This window comes from Trachurus japonicus, chromosome 7, assembly GCF_045865225.1.
Source record: "Trachurus japonicus isolate A0001 chromosome 7, Traja_1.0".
Lineage (NCBI taxonomy): Eukaryota > Metazoa > Chordata > Actinopteri > Carangiformes > Carangidae > Trachurus > Trachurus japonicus.
Genome location: NC_140913.1, coordinates 10,045,849 through 10,070,319, shown reverse-complemented (window position 1 = coordinate 10,070,319; position 24,471 = coordinate 10,045,849). Strand labels below are relative to the sequence as shown.

Below are 24,471 nucleotides of genomic sequence, written 5' to 3'. Positions count from 1 at the left end.
AACACTGGAATAGGATGACGAGACCTAACAGATTTGAGATTTTATTGCTGTCAGTAGATGGCAGGTGAACATTTGATGAATGTTGTTTACAATATACTGTAACATTGAAATGATTTTGGAGGCCAACAAACCCCAGCTAAAGGCCCATGAAGTAGTTACTGTGTTGGCTGAAGCTGCTCCCATTAGTGTAAACAAATGGAGATACAGTGGCATGCAAAAGTTTGTGTTAATGTGAACAGTGGGAGAACAGTGGAAGATTAAATGATCTCCAAAAGGCATAAAGTTGAACATGAAACACATTTTTGCAATATTTTAAGCAGTGTTTAATTTTTGTTTTCTACTATTTTATGGTGAAAAAGGAAAACCAAGCAGCAGCCTGCAAAAGAATGGGAAACCCAGGAGACTTGAGCTCTGAGATAACTTTGACCAAGGTATCAAACAAGCTGTTTACTCACACTGTGATTGTTTCCAAGGGGTGTGCTACTAGGTGCTAACTATGCAGGAGGCCCAAACCTTTGCTGCGGGCCCTTTTCCTTTTCTGTCATTTTGAAAATGTAAAAGATTAAATAAAACAACTATATTGTTTAAAATGTAAAGGGAATATGTCATCTGATCATTTCCTCTTCCACCTGCTTAACTGTTCACATTAACAGAGATTTTGCCCAGGGGTGCCCAAACTTTTGCATGCCACTGTAGCCTTGAATTAGTTATGATTCATGACATGTCCCAACAGGAAAAGCTTAGGTATTGTTACTGGTTAATATAATACACTGAATTTAGCTGCAGCAGTTCTAGGGTCCTGGTAACTCTGACACTTACCTGAGCTGTGTTCATCAACCAGTGAGTGTAAAGTCATATGTCTTTACATGTTAATCCTTTACTTCAGTTTAAACGTGTGATTTTCTGTGACGTATCAACATCTTTGTTTTTTTCTTTCACGTGAACAGACTCTAAACTGAGACCTTAATTAAAAAGAAACATTTGAGGGAAGAAGATTTCAGATTGAAAGAAACCAAAGAGATGTTTTACAATGAGCGCAAAGCGATTGATTTGTAAGTAAATCTACTTAATACCTGTTGTGTGGAGTGTCTGTTGCATCCAAGCTTCTCACCATGCACTTTTATGTGTGTGTGTGTGTGTGTGTACCTTATTGTGTGTACCTTATCGGAAGTTTGTCAAATAATTGAAAGTTGTAGTCACCAAAACAGAATACATTTCATCTAAATCCTACCTTGCATTTCAATAATAGCTGCCTCCATTTTTAATGTATATTGTTGCCGTGGTAACATACATTGTTCTAGCTGACCTTTTAAATGAGGTGTAATGAATATCATAAATAAAAATGATGAATTTGTGTATGGTGGCTGCACAAGCCAAACTTGATTGAATGTATCAACAAAAAGGACGAGGCGTAATCAACACAGTATAGCAGTGAAGTATCTCCAGATGTCTGTTAACATTGGGACCACTTTATTGCATCACATTTAGTTGTTGTTAGGTTCATCCTATGAATTAGTTAGAGAACGCTAAAGTCAGGATTACTTAAGAACAGTTTGTATCTACAGCACAGGAAAATGGTAAAACACCTTTGCACACACATGTAAGCCACAAGCAACACTAATGTGCATAACAAAGAATTGGTAATAATGTCTTTATAATGTACAAGGTAATTGCTTGCAACGTTACAACTCATTTTTCTCTACCGTCTGTAAAAATGGATGTAACATAATGAATGGGACTGAAACTGGATCGGCTGATTGTGAATTTGATTTTGACTTCATGTCCTCGGGTTTATCTTCAGAGTTGATTAATTGATTAAAAAAAACATCACAAAAGTACCAAAATGACCAATCAGTGATGCTTCATCTGAGTGGGAGAGACATGATCATTAATATGTCTGAAAATAATAACCAACAACATATTTAATAAAATAAATAAACAATAAATTAAATTGGAAAAACCCCAGCTAGGAATAGACTTTCACATATGGCATCACAGAGCAACAGGGAACACAGGCACCTTTGTTTAACAGCTGTGTAGCTGACTGATTGAAGTCTTGAAGGAAAGGGTAAGCAATTCATTTTAGATAAAGAAATACAGCTTTGCACGGCCGTAATACTGCTGAAACCTGGACACCCAGAACGTGAATCCACATTAAAGCTTCAAATCGGGGTGCAGCTGTTTTGACACCATGAAAGGTTTGTGAGAAAAGCTGATATCTAGCAGCAATCCTGCTCTACCGACCATCTGACAGCAGCAGCTTCCTTGATTTCCTTCACTCTGAAAATGTTGTTCATGCTAAAGAATCTCAGTCAGAAATTAAACTTACAGGTGGAGCTGAATCAACTGCAAAAACAAAACAAAAAAAACCAAACCAAAACAAAAACTCAGTGACGAAAGGGAAGTGATAACAACTCACTCGAGTAGAAAAACTGTATATCACAGACTTTAGCCGAAACGTCTTAGAAATAGAGAAGATCAAACCTGACTTAAATAGAAAGATGAATAAAAAAATGAACAATAGAAATTAATTTATAAAATACAATAATGTAAAAGAGAGAACTGTATAAATATCTGTTTCACGGGAACCTCAGGATGTACGACCCATCAAATATAATTGTTTTTTTATGCTTCATGTAATTTTAATTCCTACAACCAAAAGAAATTACTCATGTGAAGGTGAAATATAGTAGAAAATAAACCCTGTTAAAGGAATATAAATCCTAAGGTGGCAGTGAAAGATAAGATACATAATGTGGAATATAATGTACAGTATAAGATACTTCTGGACATATTTTCCAAATTCTTTGTGCATTATTTTATATTTGTGCATTTCCCAATAAGTCAGGCTTGGTCTTTCATGAGATAATCTCTTTTTGTTTTGCTGAATTAGTAAAGATGACAGAAGTGCTGTTACTGATTTTGTCTACATGTAATTATACGTCATGGTTTTCCTAAGGACGGATCAGTTTGTGAGTTTAGCTTTAAGTAGATCTGCTAAAAATGTTTTGGGTAATAAAAATAATAAAATTAAAAACATAACCTGGGGGAGAAAAAACAAAAAAAAAACATTCACAATAGCAGTAGGTCACCATGAAAAGTCCTCGACAAAACGAAAATCAACGCTTTTACAAAACACTGGTTTTCAGTCCAAACTACATGAGGCAGGATCTATAAATTACAGTAAGAGGACAACTGGAGATGTGAAGCTTAAAAAAATAAAAAATAAAAATAAAAAGAGAGAGAGAGAAAGACTATCCTGGAAAACTGTTCACACAAAAACAACAAACTGTCCAACAACAGGTAACTGAACTCACACAGAGTAAGACTTGGTAGAATGATTTAAGGAAGCTAAAAGCAGAATGAAAGAAAAGGCTCCTCAGGCCTCCACAGCAATTTGACAGTGTCATCATCAGTTTGTCCTTTGTGTAAGACTTTGACATGACGTGGTGAAAATTCCACAGCTGTCGACGTTAAAGTTCAAGTCCTCCTATTTTTTTTTTTCCCTTTTCCTCCTCATTTCGACAACCAGCCCACTTCCAGCAGCCATCCCTCAGCAGAAGACTAATAAGCGAAGCTGTAAACTTGCAGGAATGCACTGTGCAGCTTGTCAACAAAGTCCAACAACATAGACTGAGTCAGAGGAAAAACAAAAAAGATCTTCATTTGTGTCTCCCTTTTGTTTGAATTCAATGTGGGGGGAATCCTTATGATGGGTTTTATAGTTCAGAGGAAGTTCCTTTATCTCGGTGTGCTTCATTTCACATTTCCCTCCCCTCAGAGCAGTGCTCTTTTAGTCCCAGTGTTAGGACTTGTGGAAATTTCTAGGGAGCGTTGCTGTACCTGGTTCACACAGGTCAGGAAACATCAGTCAGTGATCCTCTTGAGATAATTTCTCCCTTCATTAAAAATCAGTCTGTCAACATGACAGCAAAATCATGGTACTATGTGCATCAATGTTCCTCTGTCCTCCATTGTCTTCAAAAGATAAAAGAAAAAAGAAATGTAGCTTTTTCTTCTCTAGGAGACAGAACCGTTTCTCACCACTGTCCTCTCTTCAAGGTTTTAGGAATAATCCACGCGGCCCTCGGGGTCATAGGTCTGTGACTTTGTTTTCTACAGCAGCAGCGATCTGTTGGAGCCGGTAACCGAGCTGCATCTTCTGAGCTGTGGAGTCCTCTTCCAGGGCTGTGATAATCTGACAGGAGGAAGGGAAACGGTGGATGATTCGCAAAGCACGCTGTCATCTATGGGAGTATGAGGGACATCTCTGCTTGCTGGCCTTTCACCTGAATAGCTAAAGCTTAACTACTTTAAAGAGGCTATTTGTAAGTTTTCTCTAGGGCTAAATGTTTTTTTTTTTATCTTTTTCTTTGGAGCCGGTGGTGGTGACTGTCACATGGCAAAAGCTTCAGTCAGATTGGTGGCTACAGTGAGTCGCTATCGGAAAATGTGGAGATAGCACGTGGCTAGCTTGCGTGCTAACTTCAGTAGAAAAAAACACATTGAAGAGACAACAGTTAACATTGTGGTTGCCTTCCACAGCTGGGGAAAGCTCTTGATCAGGAAAGGAGTGATGAACTCCCAACTGGAGCTCTAAATAAACTTGTGTTAATGCTAATTATAGCAATAGCAAACACACGGTATAGCTTTAACTAGGCGTGGCAGATTTGTTCACCTTTGGAATCAGGGATGTTAACGCTCCAGAAAGTCTTCTCAACATTACCCTAGTTTGCTTTACACTCCTTTTACTCAAACAAACTTTCTCTCTCACAGGTTATTATGTTAGAATTAAATACACTAACAGTTTGATCTCATCATACTATACAGTGCAAGTGCAGAATTAAGACTAATTAGATTGTTATCATAATACTGAATTTGATCCATATCGAGTTTTAAATGCATACCGACAGTAACTAAGAAAGGCGGGGCTTAACAGAGATTTCTAAACTGTGTATTGCATTTTACTGATACTCAATGATCCGTACATTCAGACTGAAGTCAGATATACCTTGATTACAAAACAACAACCCAGCCCAGCAGTCATGTTGTAGCTATATTTTGTTGTACTCACTTGATCGTAGTATTTGTTGATGTACTTGTACAGCTCATGTAAGGCCACGAGGCAGTTGACCTCTGCAGCATAATTCTGGGAGTAAAAGTGGGAGAGGAGAGGAAACGTCAGGAAGTTGAGTCAGTGAAAAACTACGTGTTTTGCAAATTCATATTTAATTTCAAACTCTACAACGTACGTGGGAGAGTTCTGCCAGAGCTGAGTTCATCTCCTGGTCGCTGGCAGAGATGGTCTGACGGATGTCTGCGTAATACCTGGAGAGAGAGAGAGAAAGGGAAGAGTAGAAAAAAAACTGTATTATGGTGACATGGAAAAAACGTTTTATACTTTGGTGTTACAGTAAACATCCAACACTCAAGGTTGTGCTGAGGAATAATATCCCCAACCTCATGTTTTTACTCTGGGTAGACTTTGCAACACTATATTTTTTGAAGACCAACCTCATACAAATAAAACCAATCTGAAAAATGCTGTCATACTGACCTCATCTGGCTGAAAGTTTTAAATCTCTAACTCGCAGTAGTGATATTCAGGAGCTCTGACCACACTCTTGACACACTTCTGTATCAAGGTGAAAAGTTAAACTACAGTACGTGCCTTAAAGATGTGCACTGCCTCTGCTCTTTCATTTCTTGTGGGAAAATAGGTTAAATCTATAGTGTGTGTGGGATGGGCTTTTCCACAGGCAGCCCTTCTTCTTCTTCATTGGGTTAAAACTAATAAGGCTTATAAAGCTGGCGTATTTGCTTCATAGAAATCTTGCTTAGCGAAGCCTTAATACATCACCAGTGTAATCTGCAGGGTTTAATGTGCAGCAGACAGTAGTAAGTGTAGCAGTCTGCTCTCAGACCATCCATGCATGGAAGCCTCGCAGGCTTAGTCTACCCTCTGTCTGGCACTGACAGATTGTCCTGGGTCTCGCTCTCTCTCCTTCCTCCTCTCCCTCTCCATTTTTTATGCCTGAGGTCAGTGGGGCGACTGGCTGCCACGCTCTTACCTCTCCACCATCTGTTTGTAGCGCGGGATGTCTCTGGCATACAGCAACTTGTTGATGGGAGAGTCCTGTGTGAGGAGGACAAAGGAAGAAACGTGTCCTGAATATCACATAAAACAGGTTATATGCACCAGGTAGATAGCTGTTGTCCTGGATATGTATCATTTGTTTTTTCATGTTTTACTAATCAATGTGTAATGACGTCAAATCTGCTCTACAAAGGCAAAGTGCAGTATCTGTAGAAATGCCAAACTGAGAAAAACAGCTTTTTGTGTTTTTCATTGTCAGGTTTAAGCATCAAATTATGAATAACTACCAAGTCTATAATTGATTAGATAAATGTGGACTGAATTAAATATATTTTGTAGTTTGTCTTTCTGACCAATTTCGACCGTTTTATGGCAGATACTGCACTTTTGCCTTGGTTTTGGTGCAGATACTGCACTTTGGCTTGGTATTAGCTACAGATACGGCACTTTACCCTGGTTTTACTCCAATGGAATTATAGAGTAAATTCTAGAATGTAGGGAGTACAGTACTCTTTGCAGATACTGCACTTTGCCTTGGTTTCACAGTCCTTTTTTGGATGGACAGCAAAATAAAAAGCCAAATAACTCTGGAAACTTTAGCAGTACCAATATCAAATTCTACCAGATTGAAGAGAATATGCCACACTTTTGATTGGTCAAAAAAAAAGAAAGAAAAAATGCAGATACTGCACTTTGCCTTTGTAGGACAGAAATATCCATTGCTACATGTTATTTCCGTTGCGAAAAGTCACACTGGTGCAGAATAACACTGCTCACTAATACTGGCAGTGCCCCAGTGTGTGTGGTCAGCTCACCCGTCCCAGTTTGTGGTCAGCGATGGTGCAAGAATCCATAAAGGTCTGGGCGATGACGGACAGCACGGCATCCACGTGGTCTGAGGTCTGCACGTCAAAGATGAACTGGGGGTTCTTGAGGATATTGATCCAGAAGCGCAGCGGTAGACTGAGGAGGAGGAAACACAAACCAGTTGATTACAATATCTGTTAAGATGGCAAATTTATACTTATCGGAGAAAACTACACACTTCAGGACACGTTGTTCCAGATTATGATCACAGAAGAATGTCAGCAGGTTCTTTAAAGGAAGTGTTTAACATTTTTTGAAACATGCTTATCAGCTTACTTAGTGATAGATGAGAGGATTGATACCATGCTAACTAACTTGAATTCATTAGCTCAGTAAGTCTACAGCTCAGAAATGTTACATAGGCCTACAAAAATGCTAAAAGTTGTGGTTTAGATGCACTGTTTGCTATGCTTAGCTACACTAAGCTAATTATCTGACAGTGTAAGGACATGAAAGTGGAGTCAGTCCTTTCATCTGTAGAAACTGTCAGCAAGAAAGAAAATATGTTTGTATTGAATCCATGAAATGAGGATCTGATAAAACGTTAAAGACACAGATGATAACGTACAGGAACCTCTGAAGATGTTTTTGATTGATGAAGTAACTGATCTACCAGATCATGATATATAAAACAGTTCTCCATATGTTCTGTGTGGGTGGGCTTCACTGTAACAAGATATTCTTCCACCTCTGGATAAAAATCTATTGAGGTGTGTTTATACAGTAACATTCCCTCATATGGCAGCCCACCGGATTTTGGCCCATGACACATTTCTGGCATCCAGCATCACAAATCTGCCCATACTCCTTGTAAGCTGCTGCTGCTGCTATAGGCATGTTACCTGTTGGTTTTCCAGATGTGGATGGTCTCTGGGTCTGTGATGTTGTGCTGCAGGGCCTGCTCATCCAACAGGTCGAAAAAGTATTTGACGGCCAGAGGTACAGGACGACTGGTGCTGAGGATCGCGGTGAATAAATCATCCACAAACTTCTGCAGCGTGCCCTGAAACAGAGCAGAGAAAGTGGAAGAGATGAATAAACTATGAAACAAAGAAAAGATGTTTTCATTAAAGCACCAATGTTCTGCTACTGAATGAATCTACTGTGACAGATGATCTCATTTGTTTCCTTTTTCTGTCTAGAGACACTATGTAATTCAATATTGTTGCTTTTTCCCCCCCATTTTTTTGGATCATATGATTACCATACCATACCATACCAACTTTATTTATTAAGCACTTTAAAAACCCAGTGGACCAAAGTGCTGTACAAAATCACACATAAAATATACAATCGGTATAAGACACAAAAAGTACATAAAACGAAACAAAATGATTAAGAGAATGAGCTCCTCTACCATGTGTGTAACACTGAAGTATGTAAAACATTTTCAGAGCCAAGGGAGAGGCATATGTCCGTTACCTTCATGGAGAGCAGTCGTGTGAGGTAGATCTCGGGGATCGCCTTGGCTCTCTCCCCGCCCCTCTCCCTCACACTGCCCCTCCGGTGCTTGGGGAGCTCCGACTCTTCACTGGCTTTCACCAGATGCCAGAGCCGCACGCCTCCCTCCTCTCCGTCGTCCAGCATGGGGGTCTCTGGTAGGTGAGGACAAATGGATGTGTTAGTTTATTGTCGTTGGCTCAGTTGAATACAGCTGTGAGCTGAGAAACCTTCAACAAAAACTGAGGTTTTGAAATTCAAGTTGTTTGTTAACTTAACCTTAAAACAGGCAGGAGTGGAAAATAAGTTGCAAAAAATAATTTAATGTTATCACTCATCTCTTTAAGCCATAAGAAAAATATTTCCACATTCAAAATATATTATATACATTCCATATTTTGGATTTTTATGAGTTCTATCTCCCAGGATATGTTGCCCTATTAAATTCCCAGTGTTATTATCATAATGATAATTGTCGAAAATATGATGCAATAAAATATAGTTGCATTCAAACGTGATTATGTCGGTGCCTCTACACAGCTGCTCTTCTCACTGACTCACTGAGTGTAAACAAAGTTCAACAGTGACCTCTTCTGGTTATTCAGGCGACTGCATGAAGGTCTGCACTATTATTTTCTCCTGCTGTAAATACACCTGGATACAACTGCTTGTACATGCATTAAAAAAAACATGTATGAAAAAGAAACAATTAATTATTATTGATTAATTATTTTCTCTACCATTAATACTCTGATTATTTTTTCATAACAATATTCTAACCTTCAACTCAAATCAAACAAGGAAGCTCAATGCCCCAAATAAAAGACGTGAAACTGCTAACAACCCAGTTAATATGAAATGTGGAAACACGTCATGAGGCTTTAATGACCCAATGATATGTCAAAGATGAGAAATGTGTTCTCATCTGAAAAGCTCTACTGGACGTTTAAATTTCACATTTGAGACAATCCTTTACTTTATCTCCTTTGTGTTAAATTGAATGATTTTCTATCACGAGATTAAAAAAAGACACATGTGCAACACAAGCTTCATCCAGCATTGCACTAACATTAAACTAAGAAACTGATTAAGTAAATCAGAATCAGTCTCACTATTGAACCAAAAACTCAGATTTCAGGAGAGTCAAGTCAATATGGCTGCTAGAAATTCCTGTTGGTGTATCTGTCAGAATAACACTCGTGTGTGCACGCTCCATAAAAAAAGTGCACATGACTTACTCTCTCCAGGCATGTAATCATGGCTGTCGTGGAGGTGATGTTTGGTGTTCCTGGGGACCAGAGCGACCGTCGCTCCATCAGGGACCTGCAGCACACAGACGTATTACAGCTTTCACACTGTGGTAAACAGCTTCGTCATTCTGCACATGCAAAGACAGGGTTGCGTGTTTATGTGTGCGTTTGTGTGTCTTGTACCGACCTTGTAGTGCTGCAGTGTATTAAGGCGCTTCCATGAGCCTTGAACAACTGACGTCAGATCCTCATCTGACAGGATTAGGTGACCTGCAACACCTGCACGCCACTCTGCAGGGACATCAAGCAAATGCATATTATTATTACAGCTTCAAGGCTGAGCTTTAATGCTGACACAGCATAGACAACGTACAATATACGACAGGTGTTGATCCATACCCAAAGAGGATAAAATGTAAATTTTCTTCTTAGCTACATGTGGAAAGGCCTGGTTTTCATTTCTTTGCTTATATATTCATAGTCAAAATGAAAACCCATCAACTCGTTAATGTGATGAGCTGCTACCATCTGACCTCCCGCCCACTTCCCACTACAGTCAGGTGCTGAAGAGTGAAGTGTGATGTTGTGAAATGAAACTGGACTCACCAAGATGCAGTGAGTCAACATGTGGCCTCTGGGAGAAGGAGGTTCCCTTCCAGGTTTGTTCCAGTAGCTTCTCTTTCACTTGGGTGATGGTGTCACAGTCCAGGACTTTGGCAGGTACTGTTTGGGTGGTCGTGCCTCCACCGCCCGCTGCAGCTGGCATCACCACATTAAGTGTCTGGGCGGATGTACAGAGGGTTTACTCATAGAATACCTACAGTAGTCTATAAAACTGTGCAGATATATGGGTTTGAGTCAAATTTGAAATAAAAGTATTAAAAGATTGCATTCATTCCAGTTCTTGATATAATGCAGGAGTAAATTCAACTCTTATTTTATTTACTCTCTATTTATGTCATAACGTTTTAAAAAAGGCAGTTATCTTTCGTGCCATCAAGCTTTGGAATAGCGTAATGTAAGGCGTAAAATGTAAGATTACACAGCACCAATGTGCTGTTGTTAGTATTACTGTGAACACGATGTATTAAGATGTCAATTTGACTGATGTGATATTGACTAGCTTGTGCCATTGGCATAAACTAATGGGGATCCCTTTAAATAAATAAATAAATGTCACCAGGCGCATGTTAATGATGATATTTTGTTTGATAAAAAAGAAAAGCTTGTACATGTAGCAACAACAAGGTGCAACCTACAAAAAACATAATGTCATCAAAAATATTAAAAAGAAAGTAAACACAGAGATGGATTTTCATAATCATAATCAATGTGTCAATGTATAGCCAAACAGGAGACAGAGGTCTTCACTTCCCCCAACTTCTCCCTGACACTGACACTGGGAACATGTGTGAGCTCTCACCAGTGTGCGGTACTCCACGTCCTCTCGCAGCAGCCGGTTGTCGTTCAGTGTGTACTTGGCTTTTCCCGTCACAGCGTCCACAGGTCCTTTGTCCACCTGGTGCTTTATTGCTCTAAACAGCATGTAGAACGACTCCCCTGCTGATTCCTGCTCAAGCAAAAAGAAAGAAGGTCAACAATGTCCTAACACCACAACAACAACAACAACATTATATTATATTATTTAAGAGACTTTAGTTTAGTCCTGAACAACTGTTCTCTCTTAACCTCTGGGTGATGCCATGGTGACGAGCTGATTTTCATTCATGCAATGCTTCCAACTTAAAAGATGTGCACTATATTATCAAAGATTATTGATTTGTGCAAAAAAAATCAGCACCTAGGTAGTTAAAGGGATAGTTCAACATTTAGGCACATTGGCCCATTGCCATAATCCCTATAGTCATAGGAGTAGGTTCGTTACCTTTCGTTGTCAGTGTGAGCTATTTTTAGAACGGCAAGCTGCTCAGAGCTACACTACGGAGGCTCATGGGATTTATAACGGAACCTTACAAGACAGAGTTGTTTTTGAGGCAAATGCAGAGACTGCTTGCCGAAAAACTGCCCCTGACGGGAACATGCATCAGTAGTTTTGCATGAACTTACCTCGAAAACAACTCTGTCTCGTAACATTGCATTATTATCTCATAGCGTGGTGAATGTGCAGGTCACAACTTGTCCACCAGAGCGTTTTGGAGTTGTTGGATTGTGTATTTGATGAGTTTGATGAGGGAAACCAAGACATCCCATTAGCCTCCGTAGCGTAGCTCTGAGCAGCTTTTTGCTCGGCTCTGCCGTTCTAAAAATAGCTTGCACCGACAATAAAAGGTAACGAACCTACTCCTAAAACTATAGGGACTATGGCAATGGGCCAATTTGCCAAAATGTTGAACTATCCCTTTAATTTTAGTAGGAAATAGAAACAGTAACACAAAACATAATAATACCGGAGTAAAGGCAGTTATCTGTAACAGTGAGGGGTCTGCTCAGTGAGTGTGAACGTACCCTCAGAAAGGTAAACAGACAGATGGACATCCAGTTTGTCAGGAGCTTCTCCACCACAGATTCAGTTCTGGAGAAAGAAGAGGACACGTGTAAACACATCATTGAAACACGCCACAGTGTCTGTCCGATAACTTCACTCCCACACAAGTTGATGAGCTTGTTGACAGCACTGCAGCCTCACTGCGTTTGACACTCGACACCATGTCCTATGTGGACAACTCACAAAGGGGGAAAGAAAGTGGCCTTCCACCAATCAGGAGGCACTTCACCCGACCTGGAAAAGTGGTCTATAACACACTGAATCTAACTAAGACATTGTCATTTATCAGACGTTCAGTAGTAATAGCTCATGAGCTTCCTTAGAAATAAAATTGTAACTACTGTCTGATTGATACTGCACAACAAGACCATTGCAGCTTGCTTTACCTCTAATCAGTTTATCTCTATTCAGGCTTTTTTGATCCAGATCTTTTATCCAACACAGAACATTAGTATATCTGACCTCCCAAAGAATGATATGTCTTTTAAAACTATTTTTTGGCCATTTTTGCTTTTATGTCCCCAGAACAGTGTGAGATAGACAGGAAAGTCAGAGATGGAGAGGCAATGACATGCAGGAAAAAGCCACGGGTCAGATTCAAACTGTTTGGTCTGAGCCAGCGGGGTACTCACTCCACCAGGTGAGCCACCAGGGCACCACTGGAGTGTTTGAAGTCAGGATTTAAAGCCCAGAGATAAGGGAGGGAGGGGAAAGAGAGAGCAGGAACGTCTGTACATACTGTACTGTTGTATTGAACCACTGTCTGGTTGTTATAATGGTTAATAATATGTATATGTCAGAGGTCGGCAACCTGCGGCTCTTTCATCCCTCTGCTGTGGCTCCCGTGGTTTAGAGAGGGTGAGAAAAAATAATGTGAATAAATAATGGCCATTAATGGAAATTAATGAATGACGGCACACTGAAATAGACATTATATAAACTGGCATTTTTTGGGTGCCCTAATCAAAGAAGGAGAATATGCTGCTGCTGATTTTACAATGCAGGGTTTTCCCTGCCGATCTGAGCCAAAGGCAGCTTCCTGGGTGATTTTGGCTGCCTCCTTGGTTAAAGCATGTGTTTATGTGCATGGGGGACACAGACCCATTACCCATTAGATTTATTGCACGTCTGCCCGTCCTGGGTGAGGGATCCCTCCTCTGTTGCTCACCCTGAGGTTTCTCCAATTTTTCTCTGTTTAAAGAATTTTCCCGCAAGTTTTTCCTCAGTCGATGTGAGGGTCTAAGGGCGGAGGATGTTGTTATTATGCGATGTAAAGCCCTTTGGAATAAACTGTTTGTAAAAATGGGCTATACAAAAAAAATTGCCTTGCCATTACTTTCAATGTAGATGCACTCACAACCTAAAGTGATGCCGTTGCGGCACGCATTCGGTGTGACACACTTGTTTTTTCGTCAATTTAGTGGTCAAACAGGTTTTGTGGCTCTGAGTGGGTTTTAATTTGGTGGGAATGGGCCCAAACAGCTTTTTTAATGCTAAAGGTTGCCGACCCCTGGTATAGGTGCAACAATAACAACAGCAGTGGAAATAAAAGTGAGTGTTTTCTCTCCACCTGTCACCAATGACAACTGCAGGATGTTGACTGACCGCTTACTCTATGTAAATGTAAATGTTACATAAATAAACTGAGCTGAACAGCCGAGGATTATGTGACAGATCCTCTTCCTCACCTCCTCAGCATCAGTTTGGGGTTCTTGGCCACATACTGCTCCACCAGATCATTGAGCAGCGTCTTCAGGATGTCTGTAAAGTACTCCAGTTTACCATGCAGGGCCACAGTCAGCAGCGAGGCCACGTAAGCCCGGTCCCGGGGAGAGAAGGTCCGCTGCACCTCCAGAGTGTGAATGAACTGAAACAGGAATAAGAAGATGTGAGTAAAATACACTTATGTAACGGTGGTTTTCTGAGAAATCAGTCTTTCTGTTTACACACCAGAAACAAGAGGTTATAATACCCTCAAACAAACTGTTGAAGTGAGGTGAAATGATTCAAAATCTCTAAGAGAGACATTAAAAAACAAAACATTAATCTATGTGATTAGGCTTCATTATTATCTGACCTTGGTGAGAAACAGTCTGCTGTTGAGCAGGTTGGACAGCTGAACCAGGCCTTGCTCCACCGTCTGCCTCCGGCTCTCAGGAACATCCAGGTCTCGCCTCAGTGGCGACTCCTGGTGGCCAGGGAAGAAAATGCGCTCGGCATACGCCCGGTAGTCCAGGAACGGGATCCCTGAACCCACCAGGTCACTGGACATGTCCATCATCTCTGTCATCAGGTCTAAGGGAGGAGGGAGGAGGGAGGAGAGAGGGGGTGAACGTGGTGGTGTATTAACAAGCTTCAGTCTCACCGTTTGTTTTCCTTCTGTTGGGGGAGTGACGGTTTGGATCGTACCTGTGAACTCTTTCTTACAGCGGTCTCTCACACTGGTCTCCAGGTTCTCCAGCTGAATCTGCACCTTCTTATAGTCTCTCATGGCCTGTTTGCTCTTCCTCCTGACAAACAACAATGATGCATGTACGACATTTAGTTTCAGAAACTACTTTGTTAGAGGAGGAGGCAGAATCATATTTGCAGATATATAACCCATTAAAATTAATAACCTTTTGAGGGCAGCATGGTTGGGCAGATGACTTCAAGGTGAAATAACTGAGTGTTTACCTGTATATGAGCACTATGATGAGGACGATGAGAGCCACGATGGAGGCTCCGACCCCGACTCCCACCTGAGCCTCCAGAGGAAATGTGGACTGAGGCTGGCTGTCGTACTGCACTCTGCCCAGGGAGAAGTTCAGGTTCCCCATTCTCACCTAGAAACCACAGACACAGAAAGTGTTAAGTTTGAGTTAAAACACGAGGCTGCGATCGGGTCACACTGAAAATTAATGTAAGCTTGGATTCCTCTACTGTACCGTTCACTCACCGTGAACTCAGGCAGACTGTCCAGGCCGTCCTGCTTCTTGCTGGCTGCCACTGATGGCTGCTGGGCCGGTGGCTCACAGTACAGGTGGTTGTGGGTCAGAGTCTTGACCGAACACATCCCCTCCCCTATCCGAGCTTCAACCTCGTGCTTGTAGATGGCCAGATCCAGGTTTTCTCCCTAGAAGAGGAGGAAACAACATGACTCAGAGGCTGCGAGACTGCGCATCACTTGCCACAGGCCAATCTGAAACTGGCATTACTCTGAATCATCACAGTAATATAGTGAGAAGACAATAAGTATCTGTATATCTCAACTAAACTAAACATTTCACATGCTTTTCATCCAACTCTCATTTCCATTAAAACAACATTTTGACTTGATCAACTGGATCAAGAAAAGAATGAGACCTTAGAACAAGCAGTGTGTGAAGGATGAGGTGTTTGTTATGATGTGTCTTATATTCAATGTGCAGTACATATTGAATCACTGTTATATATTTGCTGCTCATCTCATTCTCAGCTTGAACATAATGAGCTTTAACCAAAACCTTAGTCTGACAGTTGCGACGCTGATGTTTCAGCTGCGTCACCAATGACAAAGTGCAGATCCACTTTCTTTCAACACGATGAGTTGAGGTGGATTCAAGAAAAAAGTCGGACTGTGATTTTACGGAATGCTATCAACGCCTGCTGGCAGTTTGAAGCTTCTCAACGTTCTCCTCTGGGTGCTCCACCCACAGTCCAAATACAAGTTCAGTGATGACTCTACATGTGAATATGAGTGCGATGTACCAAGGCACACCTCATCAGCCTTTAAAGTCATGAAAAAGGTTGAAAGAGAAAATTATAGAAATCTAAATATATCTGGAAACAAATCGTTAACTATATTTACTGTTCTATTTTAATAATTTGTCAAATTTGGTAAATGCACACAAAAATATGTTTGAAACATGACTTGGTGGACTTGACTTTGGACCTTTTGTTTTTGACTGATTGAAGCAGGGTTCCTACACATTTGACATTTCAAAATGCCATACTTTTTCCAGACTTCTTGGTAAAAAAAAATTCAAATAATTTGTGATATTTGAGTGATGAGATGTGTATCATGTAAATAAATTATGCAATTAATCATTTGTTTTCATTATTGTGAATTTGTATGCAATTATGTCACCAAATAATTTCCAGGAGATAATAGCTAGGTATACAGAATAATTTCCCCAAATAACTTTAGACAAGACCAAATCCAAAGAAGTATTAAGATAAATATATTTCCATACATTAGTTTCCGTTTTCCATACTTTTCCAGACCTGGAAATGTATAAAATCTAATTCCATACTTTTCCATACTTCCCGTATACTTGCGTAGGAACACTGCAAGCTGGTCTTTAGTTGCTCATTGTTCTCTACTCAGGCCCTTTTATCTGATCTAAGATCTGCAACACTGAAACTGCAGCTGCTTTTTCAAAGCTGTTCATCAGACTGGACATCAGCTCACACACAGACGTCTTATAAACAGTTTGGAGTAAGAAGAAGAAAGTTAAGTCTCAGCTGTAGATGAATAAACGAGTGCTGACTCCCACCTCTACAGAGATGATGCTGCCAGGTTTGTGGTGGTACGGTTTGTTGGGGTCATTCTGGTTCAGTGGGTAGAGTTTGGGGTTGGACTCGTAGCTGAAAGCTTCATTCCCCACAGAGCCGAAGTCAAAATGGAGGCTGTCCAGCAGGAAGTGAACTTTGACCCCGGCTCTCCTGGCCTCCGGACCAACGGCCGGGGTCGGACACAGGATGAGGGAGGAGCCGTTCACTGTGCAGCGAGACTCATACTGGAGGAGAACAGAGAGACGGGGAAATGATGAAAACACATGTCACATGCATAATATTCATCTCTGTGTGTGAAACTATATCCACACCTGTTTGACATGGCAGAGAGTCCCCTCAGGACAGTCTGCGTCTGGGACGATCCTCCTCCATCTTTTCAGTGGACCCTGGTGATCCTGTCTCCCACTCACGCTTCCCCCTTTCCTCCTCTTCATGCTCCTTCTCCTCCTGGGAGGGAGAGTATCAGGAGGACTGAGGGTGACCCGCATCTTTGGCTCCTGGACCACATCCAGGTTCTGACCAGAAACTCTGATGATTCTGCCTCCACTGCAGAGGAGAGACACAAAGCCTCATGTTAAAGACTGGAAAAACACGACATTCCTACAGGTATTCAACATGGTGATTGATAATGACGCTGCAGACTGATTGACACCAGTATAAACATTCATTATTTAAATGTGGCATTGTGATCTTACAATCATCTGTCTCTCTAATGTGTTTCTAATGACAGCTAGTGTGTGGGTGTGCAAGCTTATGAGTGTGTATGTGGGTGCATGTGTGTTGATATGTAACTGTGTGTATTTGTGTGTGTGTGTGTGTGTGTGTGGGGGGGGGGTCTCCTTTTCTCTCTTTTCTTTGTTGTTTTTAGGCACTTTGTGTTGCTTTGAGCATGAAAGGTGCCATATAAATAAATAGAATTTGAATTTTTATTTGAAATATGGAACAAAATGTCATCGAAGCTGTCCTGATATTTTTATTTTTTAAGAAGTCCAAATATGGTTTCAACTTGAGAATCACAATATTATTTTGTTGTAGATCATCAAAGAAGATAAATAAATTATATGTGAAAATCGTCTTCTACGGTGGATTTGACTAAAGGCCTATACAGTTGAAGTGTTGTGATATTTTCTGTTTGGGATTTCAAAGTGTTTCACAGAGGTGAACTTTTTTCACTCAAGGTTTCAGGTTTCATCAGTTAATGAATAAAACATGAGCATCTGTTCCAGCCTTGTGCCTGTTCTGGAGGTATGTGTCTGTGAAATTGCTCCAGTACAACGGAGGTGGATGGATTTAGTCGGTGGTCCAGCATTAAACAGGAAACACTCTTCTCCTGTCGGCCCTTTCACTGTAAATACTGAGGATATTGTCTTAATATAAAAAAAATTTTAAAAATTGATTGCATGGTCCGTGGAAACCATGGCACCCTAAGCTACAGTAACTGTAGCTAAATGAGTTCCAGCACTGCACCTGAGAAAGCTTTTAGACGGAGCGGCCGTTGTGATGTTTGGGTTGGGGGTGTAATGATACACCAGACCCTGCAGGTGGCGCTCTGCCCCTCCAAACCTCACAGTGATACCGTGTTCTCCTGTTCTGTTGCTGCCTTTGGTCAGACAGCTGATGTGATCCTCCTGGATGTTCAGCCTGAGAGACAGAGACGTTTCAATCTTTTTACATTTAAGGACATTTTCTCCCACAAACAAATAAAACATCTGAACGCACCATCTGTACTTGTGAAGAGGGAAGCTAGTTGTGTTATATTTCTTTGGTTAATTCAAAGCACTTACACCACACAAGGAATTCCTCCAATTAGTATGCTGACTTCACTGGGGTGTCCGGTCCTCAGTCTCCGGCCCCTGATGGTCAGAGAGGAGCCCCCCGCCTTGGGCCCTCTCTGGGGGAAGATGCTGCTCAGCACGGGGTCCTGGTGATGGAGAAGAAGAGATAACGAAGGATTTGAGATGCAAAGATGAAAGAGCGAGATAAAAACAGAGTATAATCAATAATCTGATACTGAGCGGGTGATTTATTGGCAAGATGAATAACACACCAGGGGCATTCTGGGAAACACTAGAGGGTTGCCTCACAGCCAGTGAGTATAACAATTAATCTGCTTGTCACATGGGCCAATTAATTAAGGCTGTTGTCAAACCTCCAGACCTTATACACTAATGTAAAGCAGGAGATGAGTTGCAGTGGTCCGTTTACATTTCACAATCTCAAAGGAAGGCTAATTAACAGAAGCCCGTTAGTGCCGTCATTTCCCTGATTGGCTCTGTGACAGAGCAGTTTTATATTTCTCGGATAAACAAACGTGGACATTAAACATTTCTGGACTGTTAAAACCATCCATTCGTTCTTGGTGTTTCCTGAAAGGCGGATTTGTCTGCTGACTAACCACATTTGTATCACTTTCTCCTAATGAGCCAGTTCAGGATTACGTTTTTGAGAAATACCAAGGGACCCCCGTCTCAGCCAAGTCTTGGTCCGCCTGCTTTGGTCCACACCCAGGAGTCATTACTGTGTTCTCACATACAGTACGTAACTGATGCAAGCAGGGGGGGGGGCATAAACATGGCAGAAATCAAAACAAGTGCTGCCTGTGAACTGGGTGTAAAAAGACCCTGGAGACGTCTTTGTTTTCAAAATGCTTGTTTAATTGCTCCTGTGTAGTTATAAACTCCTGCAGGACTCAGGCAGCCGTGCTGACAGGGTGTTTCAGTCCTTTTTGGAGATAATCAGTGAATCTACATGCACTTCAGCACCAGGTTGAGGTCAGCTTTCTGCTGAAACTATGAAACAATGTACACAAGGAACCCTGTTTTCCTATTTATGGTAGGGAATTAGAGGAACTTCATTTTCTGTGTTTCAAACAGAAAATGTGTTTTAAAGTTCCTGTCCAGACATGCTTTGAACTATGATTCATATTTTGTTTAACCTTGGTTTACTGTACCACATAAATCTTTTAAATAAATACTGGGCACTTACATTTACTTCCTTGTTAATACATTCTAGATCAGGCTTTGTGCTCCACCCACCACCACTGTAGTGGTGGACTAGAGAGTATCAGGATAGTTGGAAACTTTAGAGAGACTGAGTGAGACCCTGCCTCATTCGATGTATCGTTAGAACAGTTAGCATAGTTAGCATCTTCTATTTGTTCATGTAATAAGAAGTGGCTAACACAGTATGACTCTCTGTCCTGACAAGGTTTTGGCTTTCTTTAGCCCCGCCTCCCAACGCCCACAAATTGATGGATTGGTTCTTCGGATTATATGAGATATGAATCCCTGGCTGTCTGAACCTGTTGAAACTGTTCTTCACTTTATTTACAAGGTGGAGAAACACAGTCATGTTGTTGACATTTCTCACATTACATGTCTTATGTTATGTAAAAAGATTTCAGAATTTCATTAGAGGGCGACCAGACAAATAAATTACTAAAAGAAAATAGGAGGCAGTGTATTTTACCACTACTGAAGTTGAAATATTGATGTTCTCTCAAAATCAAGTCATAGGTCTCATTATTGACCTGCTGCACATGAAGGTATATTCATTTAGTAACCAGATTATTATTGTGCATGTAAACACAGTGTCAGACTTCTCTGAGTAACCATGTTTGGTGAAGTGTGTGTGTAAACACACTGACTGCTGAGATTACCTGGAAGCTGAAGACCTGAGCCGACAGTCCGACACCTCCTCCTCTCACTTTCACGGAGGCCTGGCCGCTCTTCTCTCCCCCGCTGCTTGTCGTCTCACACACAATCCTATAAGATACAACAAATGAAAAAAAAAAGGTTTAAATATTCCACATCTAGGTGTATATGTTCAGGTGTAGTGATGCCTTACCTTGAGGAGACTTCATATCTGCTGTGGATGACGCTGCAGGGAACCCCAGCCACTGCGACTGAGTTCTGGATGTCTTCAGCTCTCTGGCCGAGGTTGGAGCCTGAAATAGTCACGACTGTCCCTCCCTCTACGGGACCGGATACTGGGTCCAGCTGAAACACAAGACGGCCCAAAGTATGAAATGTATATCCTGCACTGTTCCTCACTTACTGCATTAAACACATAATGCATCAGATAATGTGACATGAAGATGGGCATTTAGTAGAGTGGTTGGTGGTCAATATGATTCATGAAAATGGGTTCACGGATGGCTGTAGTTACAAAATTGGTGAGAATCTAAGAAACTTACTCAATTTTTTTATACTACATTTATTTTACAGCTGAAGTTATTAATTACTTTAAAGAATAAAAAACATGACCAGGTTAACAAAAATGATAACTTTATATATTACACCAAACAATATAATATAAGATATTGATCAAATGTGTCTCTATCAAACTAAATTGTACACAGAGTTGGTAAAATCATTATGTGTTGAATACTTCCAACATTTCCTCCTCTTTCATAGAGGGAAAGCAAAGTAAACCTTGAATGTGAAGTAAAAAAAAAATCTTACAAAGTGAATAACAGGTGCAGGGCAGGTGTGTTTGATCTCATCGCTGCAGGAGTCCTGGTACACACAGCGAGAAGTGTCAGCACCACCACACCAGACGCAGCCGTACTTGGGGTCGGCGGTGCGACATCGGCTGCAGTCTGAACGCCCCACTGAGCAGTTGAACAGAGTCACTGAGACAAGAACAGGAAGGAAATCTGTGAGGATACATTTATCATTTTATGTGAACATACTGCACTCAGTTTACATGGTTTTACAGTGGAGGCCACATTCATCTATTCACACCCATTCAATTTAGTATTTTATATTTTTCAATGCAATGATACATTGGGGAAATTTGAGGGTCGGTATTTTGCCAACTTCAAATTTCAGATAAGATACAGTTACATAGTATGTACCCATTACTGTGTGTTATCTCATACACATGGTCAGAGACATAAAAAAAAACACTCACCATACAGGTCGTCAGCGCTGTCGATGAGGAAGTTGTTTTTTCTCCTCACGTTGATCATGGCTGGGTATTCCTCCATCAGGACAGAGTAGGCATACTGAAAAACGGACGTGCACAGTGTAAACACCATGAGCATATGTGATGTAGTATATGAGCTGATGTTATGCACAGCCATGTGTAATGTAGTTAATGTATCCGTCAAATTATCTGGTTATAGCAACTAATGAGACAAACAAATGCAAACACAAACATACAGAATCAAGGGACAACAGTTTACTGATTTTTGTGACTGCAGCCTGCCACTACTAGTTCATTGGTGTAATAAGGGATTGACTTGTGACCTGTTTACCACAGATGGAATTTACTGCATCACATTATCTCCAACAGTTCATGAATGCAACTCACAGAATGGTGCATTTACAGTACTGACATAGTCAGAGTGCTGCATTTTTCATTTCCAGATTGTTTCATAAATAAAGGAGGCCTGGAGGATTTGTAGTTTAAAAAAAGGGGAATGTAATAAAAACTCTACCTACAACCACCATGTTAAAATACACCATTCATAACAGGACATGGTGCTGTAAATGAATATGTGTTGTGTCCTTGTCATTACTTCCAGACTTGAAGACTTAAATCACACTGAGTTAAATGGCTACATTCATTTTACAGACCTGGTGCGGCTGGCAGGTGATAAAAAAGATAGATGGCGTTGTGGCGTCCGGCTCCACGTAGGCATCCACCACCACTGACTGGTTCTCGATGTCCAACACACACTCATAGTCCAAATTCTCATCCTGGATGAACACAACCACACACACACCAAAAATATACATATATATATATTTTTTTTGTATTTTGTTAGGCGATACAAACTGAGACAAAAACTTCCACAGAGAAAAGCTGAAATTCATTTTAGGAATAAACACAATGCTCACAGTCTGAAGGTTACTGTGAATACATAACCCAGGGGAATCACTTGCCAAGTCTGAGCCTTTAAAATGTTTTTAAGTTCAAAAATCCTATAAATAACCTAAATGAAAACAACTTAAATATAGTCGTTCTCTACCATGGTAAAGGGCTGTTGACTATGTTTGGTAACGTTACCTGAAACAGGTTCAGATGTTGTCCCACCAGTGTGATTTTCCTTTCCACATTGACTGGGAGGAGAGAGGAATCTTGAACTTTCTCCACACACGGACATTCCTATTGATAAAACCATCACAGTAAGACATGTCTACACATAGAAAAACAGTATTTTTAAGACCTAAAGCTGAATTTGATAATTGTGAGCGACCAACAGTATGTGGAACCTGCTCTGTAATAATCATGGGCATGAGTGGAGTTAGAGTTATGTACTGCAGTTCATGATCCTGTTCATAGCAAAGATGTTTGAAGAGGTTTGGGTCTGGGCAGGTCCGTCAAGTCTTTACACCATGATCTTAACAAACTTGTAAATAATCATCATCATGATAAACTATCAAAGGGTATTAGTGAAATGTTGATAATTCCTGGAACTGTGGGAACCATGAAACACTCACTCCTCTAAACTCAAACAGTACAGTTTATACCAGGTTTAGGGGCAGAAATTCTCCTCCCATTGAGCAGATCTAGATTTGCCTCTTACAAACAACGATGGTCCACATACTGCTGGTCATACTGTGTCGAGGAAGTCTTTCAATTACAATAGAGAGTTCCAGGATTTCTGATTTGTTTCCTATAAAGAAAGTTGAAACCAAATGATGGCAAAGAAAATGGGAAACATAAAAAACTCAAAACTAGGCAACAAAAACACAACACAACAAGACGCACAAGCAAAACATGATAATATATAAAAACGAAGGGATAGCAGCCTCGCTTTCTCCTTTGCTAGCTGTACGACATGTATGTTCTGAATATGTGCGACATAATCATGTGCAGCTAGCGTTGAATGAAGTGAACCGGAATGATATGGAGAGGGTGGACGCGTCAATAAGATTTGTCAAGTGTGTGTGTGTGCCTCGGACTTCTTCCATCCTCACATCTGAAATGACATTGATTTTGTGTCAGTCATGTCTTGTTGACAGGAGAGCTAATAAAGAAAACAGCTACTGAAATGGAGTAGTCACTATTCTACGTCGGCAGTATTAGCATGTGTGTACTTAAAGTGCACAATGACTTGTACACTCAGTTCAACATTTTTGGGGAACGCACTTCCACATTTTTTGTTTGAAGGTAGTGAAGTAGATTGATACTCTTCTCATATCTGTATGTTCAATATGAAGCTACACTCAAGAAATGGTTAGCATCTTAGCGTAAAGGCTAGTAGCACCTACCAACTGTTATTTAATCCATCTGCTACAGTAAACATTATTGATCTACCTGTTAAGGCTATACACAGTAAAATGTCTAAAAATGATTAGTGTACACCAATGGAATACCTCTGGAATTATGTATACAATATCCCAAATGTGTCCAGCATTTATCAAACCTCTCATATTTTAATCAAGGTAATGGGAGGTAGTTGATCACCTGTCAGTGATGTCATATTCCCTGTGTGTAGCCTACTGTATGTGTCTGCATTGTGGTTGCCTGCCAAAAGCTCAACGTTGACTTAAATCCAGTTTTAAGATATTTTAAATCTATAAACCTTTTACACCTTACACCACCTCAAACAGACATCAACCAAAAATCAAACAGCTAGATCTAAAGTTATCAGAGAAAAAGCAGCTTCTGGCTTCTAGCTTCTGGGCCCCCTGAATTGGATCTGTGAACCACTCATATTCAATATGAAACTGCTTATTTCTGTTTGGTCTGTTTATTATGGAGAAGATGTCAACTCTCCAGATAATTTGTCCGGCTGGCGATTAGCGCCTCCTAAATATGTG

General features: G+C 40.7%; 1 protein-coding gene across 1 annotated transcript in view; it reads right to left on the bottom strand.

Moving 5' to 3' along the window:
* Positions 1-2,873: 2,873 nt before the first annotated feature.
* Positions 2,874-24,471, bottom strand: part of LOC146984207 (plexin-B1-like) — a 65,903-nt gene continuing 44,305 nt past the window's right edge. The window contains exons 13-39 of the mRNA XM_085781152.1: positions 22,712-22,810; positions 22,279-22,401; positions 21,611-21,704; positions 21,160-21,329; positions 20,543-20,694; positions 20,355-20,460; positions 18,481-18,617; positions 18,164-18,337; positions 17,008-17,242; positions 16,678-16,920; positions 15,099-15,275; positions 14,837-14,985; positions 14,570-14,670; positions 14,238-14,455; positions 13,849-14,027; positions 12,121-12,187; positions 11,078-11,224; positions 10,261-10,435; positions 9,842-9,945; positions 9,643-9,727; positions 8,387-8,559; positions 7,807-7,967; positions 6,913-7,060; positions 6,072-6,136; positions 5,253-5,328; positions 5,075-5,149; positions 2,874-4,198 (exon numbers count right to left, since the gene is read on the bottom strand). Of these exons, the coding sequence (XP_085637278.1) occupies positions 4,094-4,198; positions 5,075-5,149; positions 5,253-5,328; positions 6,072-6,136; positions 6,913-7,060; positions 7,807-7,967; positions 8,387-8,559; positions 9,643-9,727; positions 9,842-9,945; positions 10,261-10,435; positions 11,078-11,224; positions 12,121-12,187; positions 13,849-14,027; positions 14,238-14,455; positions 14,570-14,670; positions 14,837-14,985; positions 15,099-15,275; positions 16,678-16,920; positions 17,008-17,242; positions 18,164-18,337; positions 18,481-18,617; positions 20,355-20,460; positions 20,543-20,694; positions 21,160-21,329; positions 21,611-21,704; positions 22,279-22,401; positions 22,712-22,810 (3,738 nt within the window). The 3' untranslated portion in view covers positions 2,874-4,093. The remainder of the gene's footprint in view (positions 4,199-5,074; positions 5,150-5,252; positions 5,329-6,071; positions 6,137-6,912; positions 7,061-7,806; positions 7,968-8,386; positions 8,560-9,642; positions 9,728-9,841; positions 9,946-10,260; positions 10,436-11,077; positions 11,225-12,120; positions 12,188-13,848; positions 14,028-14,237; positions 14,456-14,569; positions 14,671-14,836; positions 14,986-15,098; positions 15,276-16,677; positions 16,921-17,007; positions 17,243-18,163; positions 18,338-18,480; positions 18,618-20,354; positions 20,461-20,542; positions 20,695-21,159; positions 21,330-21,610; positions 21,705-22,278; positions 22,402-22,711; positions 22,811-24,471) is intronic.